The sequence below is a fragment of the Montipora capricornis genome, chromosome 7, assembly GCF_036669925.1.
Source record: "Montipora capricornis isolate CH-2021 chromosome 7, ASM3666992v2, whole genome shotgun sequence".
Lineage (NCBI taxonomy): Eukaryota > Metazoa > Cnidaria > Anthozoa > Scleractinia > Acroporidae > Montipora > Montipora capricornis.
The window spans coordinates 41,054,999-41,059,998 of record NC_090889.1 but is presented as its reverse complement, the minus strand read 5'-3'; the positions used below and the strand labels follow the sequence as shown (position 1 = coordinate 41,059,998).

Genomic DNA, 5,000 nt, shown 5'->3' with positions numbered 1-5,000 from the left:
ACTGAAAGCACGGTTGATGACTTATCATGTTCAGTGGCTGATGTTTATAAAGTTCTTAGTTCCCTTGATGTAAATAAAGTGAATGGTCCGGAGGCAATCTCACCTAGAATTCTGAAGGAATGTGCCGCTAAGTTGGCACCATCAATATCACAGCTGCTTAACTTTTCATTGGTTCATGGCAACTAACCAAGTGTCAGGAAATCTGCTAATGTTGTTCCAATTCATAAATCTGGTGAACGCACTTTGGCTGAAAATTATCGACCAGATTCTCTTACGAGTATTTTAGCGAAGTCCTTGGAGCGTATTATCCATAAGCATATTATGAAGTTCCTGACACCTCATAGGCTGCTGAGTGAGAGCCAGCTCGTTTATGTGTTACTCAACTTCTTCAGCTGCTACATTCATGGTTCAGTTTTCTTGAGAAAGGTGCCTCAGTCGACGTGATCTTTTTGGACTTTGCAAAAGCCTTTGACTTCGTCACTTGCTTTATAAGTTTGCAGTGTTATGGCATTCGGGGTCATTTGTTTTCCTGGTTTCACGATTATCTTTCAGACCGTACACAAAGAGTCATTATTGGAGGTCATTCATCAGAATGGATGGAGGTGTCCTCTGGTGTCCCTCAAGGGAGTATATTAGGGTCACTTCTTTTCCTGCTGTATACAAATGACTTCCCCCTAAATATAAGCTGTAGTACGGAGCTTTTTGCTGATGACAGTGTACTTTATCGTAACATCGCATCTGTAGATGATTGTGTTGAGTTTCAGGGTGACCTTTTGTCTGTTGCCTCCTGGTGTGACTTGTGGAAGGTCACGCTGAATCCCGGAAAGTGTAAGGCCCTACATGTTACCAGGTCTAAATGTCCTTTAGTTCATCAGTATGTGATAAATGAGAATAATCTGTCGGCTGTAGATAAACATAAGCAGCTGGGTATTTGGATTGAATCTTCTTTAAGGTGGGACGCTCATATCAATTACATTGTTGGTAAGGCAAATCGAGTGTTGGGTCTAATAAGGAGAACATTTGGGCCCAAAGATCCTGTGGCAATTAAAACAGCTTTTAATGCTTTAGTTCGTCCTATTTTGGAATATACCTGCCCAGTGTGGAACCCTCATTTGGTAAAACACATACACAGTATTGAATCCATCCAGCGTCGTGCTACTCGATTGATATCTGGATCTGATAAACTTTACTCTGAAAGGCTTATTGAACTAAACTGGTCATCATTGGAGCTTAGAAGGAAATACCTCTGCTTACTTCAGCTTTACAAAATAATTCATTTTTTAACCGTTACGTTAATGACTGGAACTCTACCTAACTCAGTTATGTCTGCTTCTAGCTTAAGCTCGTTTAAAACTTTGCTACTTAATTATCTTATAAATAGATCGGTCTTTTAGTTTTCGTACACATTATGAAATTATATATTACATATACTATTCATAATAGTTTTAACTTTTATTTTTGGAGGGCAGTTTTTATATGGGAATTCAGTTTCCCCCTATTGCTTTCCTTTACCTATTGTACTTTAGTATATATATTTTCTTTTTTACATTGGTAAGAAGCTTTATTAAACATTAAACAATAAACAATTCGCAGATTTTTCTTTGTTATCGAAGAACCCACTTAAATGCAGCTCATGAGAAGTAAGTTTAAAAATTGCGATTGAATGCAGAATAGTTTTCTCGGAAATGCGCCTATTTCTCGCGAACCACTCGTTAGAATTTAAGGAAATTTGGCACGAAAATACTTTAGGAATAAGAGACTGGAGTATTGAAAAAAATTTGAACTTTAACAGAGGAAATTCCAGATATTCCAGTGAATCTTCAACAAGGGATAATTAAAGATGTCTCTGTCAAATTACTATTAAAATAGTGTTAACTTGTGAGCATCGTTACAAGCTTGTTGCATGTAAATTATAAAGAAAATCTAACCACCAGATTTTCTGCAAATGAACGAGACCGATTTTAAAGGCCTGTTTATATTTTGCATGTTGCCATGGAAACTATAAAAAAAAGCAAAGTTCGTGTTGTTAACTTGCTTGTTACTATTTTTGGCGATCAAAGGATCAATTGTTTTAGAGAAAAGGGTAAATGAAAAATAGGTATCAAAAACTGTGTTCAGCCACCTTTGGGGGACACTTTGTGACGTAAATTGTCTGTATTCCGAGACACGAGTGATGTTGTTGGCAAGAAGAGCAAGGGGACACTTCGTGACGCTTATTGAAATCCGCGTATCTAATTAGGTTCAAACTTGGACATACCTTCCAGGTGAATCAAAGTGCGAAGTCGTGGTCTGACGAAGTTACACATCTTACCCAGTGGCCAGACCTCAACCTCCAAGAACTGAATCAAAGAAATGGTAAAAAAACGGAAGTGACACCGTTAACCTCAACGCGGCCCGTTACAGACGGACTGACGAAAGGAAAGCTGCTACGGAGCGCCGGCGCACACTTCAAAGGCGGATCAGACATGTTGTCTGAAGAATTTGCCAAACTTTTATACCACTGGACGACTTGCCGGCAAACTCACCTGATCTGAACATCATTGACGAGACAACGTACAAAGATCCAGCCCCTGAAACACTGGGCGAGCTGAGAAGGCGACTACGGTTCGGGCGAAAAAATGCCAACTGTCGACAGGCTTTAGGAGCTCCCGCGTTATTCTGCACCGCCCCTTAGAAAATATCATAAAAAATAAAGGAGGCCATTCTGGTTACTAATATTTAAGATACTCGATGTAAAATCAATAAGGAATAACATACTTCATTTTCCAAGAGGTAGGTGTAATAATTTCTGAAAAATAAGCGAACAAAATTTGAATCACCCTGTAGAGGGTCATGAAGGGGTAAGACCGTAAAAGACCTGATTTTTTGGTGGGAAAATGAGATTTGGTCACTGGGAACTGGGATTTTGGTACTGGGAATGGGAAATTGAGAGTCCTTGGTGCGAATGGGATTTGCATTATCAGGGATCATCAGGTATTAGTTCTGCTCAAAATTCCTGATATCAAATATTTCAAGAGGTATTCTTGCGTTCCTGGCCACTGCCATGTGGGAGTGAGAACCTTCCTGATCCTAACAGCCTTTGCTTTTAACCTTCAAGCAACCGACCTTCAACATTAGGGAATTTAAGAAACCACGACGACTACGGGGACGAAAGCGTCACTTCAAAATATACGTTTGAGCTATTCTAAGTATTTCGGGATTATTCAATCTTGTTTATATTATACAATATGTGCAAAGTGTCCTATAACTGGATTGGTACGGACGGATTTGAGAGATTCACTGAAAGATTTGAAAGAGAGACTGAAAGATTCACTGTAGTTTGCCCACGTTGTCGTCAAAACCTCAAATTTGGTAAGTTCACGTAGTAGTTTTGACAAGTACGGGAGAGAAGTATTTAAAAATGCGTGCCGTGCGTGCAGCACGAACATTTGGTTCTTTTAACCAATAATATTACTGCTTTCTGGCTTTGTCGTTGCCGTAGCCGTTATCGTTTCTTAAACTCCCTATTACTACCTCTAATACGGTTTCACTAGCATAAATTGACTTTCTTAAACCCACTGCAACCAACGCAATTACTCGAAAAGAACAAGCTCAGATGATATATTGGGCATGGTGCCATGATGACCCATGGTAAATGTGTCAGGCATTGGAACTGAAACGTCCTTGAACGTACCCTACAGATTTGCAAGATGTTTGGCCTAGCGAGTGCTGTGGGTCTAGTGAAGAGGGCGAAGAATCCGAGGAGGATACTGGTGAGTATACTTATCTTGGTGAGTTTAGTAATGATTATGAGACTGCATCATTCAGAATGCTTTTATGAGCCAGGTTACAGCAGGGATTTTTCGGCGGATTCTTAGGTAAGCAATCCCATGCAGCTACAAATTATATCTCGCACTGTCTTTATTGCCTCCGTTCTCCAGTAATCTCATGTTTCGCAATGAGACTTGCCTGCTTCATAAAACATATCAATGGTCTTAAAATTATCTATCTCCGTTTAGATTTTAGTAGCAGAGACTAGGATTTCTAAGAACACTTGCCATTGGGACTTGGATTTTTGCGTGCAGTTTCCAAGATCGCTCACGGCCGAGTGCCCCTATAATTTAGCAGCATTTCTCCCACTTTCAAAGGTCGCTCGCCTCCCAGCCTTGGACACGTGAAAAGTCGATAATTTTTCTAGCATCGTGCCAAAAATCAGTTCCTTTGTACGGCTCTGCAACCTCAAAAACCAGCTCGATTTTCAAGCCTCGCGCAGGTTTTTGCCTTCGTCATATGATCGGGACAGAAGTGGTCGATCATTGGAATTTGATCAAATCCAAAAGCTCAGATTGACGTAGTGCTCCCTGTCTGTCCTTGGGATCGTCTTCAACCTTGCTGAACACCGTTCAAGAAAAAAACACACTATTGACTGGGACTGTTCTGTTTTTATTTGCTCTTGGGCCCATGCATCGTAAGTCCCAAGAGAAACTGAAAACAATGCTAATGCAAACTTTTGGAGAAAAAACAAAGAGTACTATGGTAATTTTAAAAGTAACCTATGGGCCCGTACGCACTAGGCTGAAAAATTTTGTTTGGCTCAACGAAAAATCTCACCAAGAATTGTCTCCGCCAATTTTTCAATTTGGTCATCGTGGCCGCACTTAAAAACTCTTTCTTTACATCATGCCGTGTAAATTGTAAAATATGCATAGTTTTCACGCCTGACAAAAATTTCTCCTGATTCGAAGCAGGAGGACGGCACCTTTGAACTTTGGTAAGGCTTGACTAAATTTGGTGGGAAAAAATCACCGTTGGCACTTGGATCACGGAAATGGTGACAGATTTTTTGGCAAAATAAACAAAAATTTGCTCAGTGCGTACGGGCCCTATATCTCCAGATAAGTGCGAAGATCACTTCACTCTTTGTCGATCTTTCATCTCTAATTATTTTAGAGAGAAACTTAACATGAAAACGTTGGACAGAATACGGAATTTCAACACAACAAGAAACTGACGGAACAAAC

General features: G+C 40.0%; 1 protein-coding gene across 1 annotated transcript in view; it reads left to right on the top strand.

The window, feature by feature from the left end:
- The window catches only part of LOC138055972 (uncharacterized), a 1,576-nt gene extending 1,390 nt beyond the window's left edge, over window positions 1–186 (top strand). The window contains exon 2 of the mRNA XM_068901831.1: window positions 1–186. This exon is cut by the window's left edge and continues 43 nt beyond it. Coding sequence (XP_068757932.1) covers window positions 1–186 — 186 coding nt within the window.
- The last annotated feature ends 4,814 nt before the right edge of the window (window positions 187–5,000 follow it).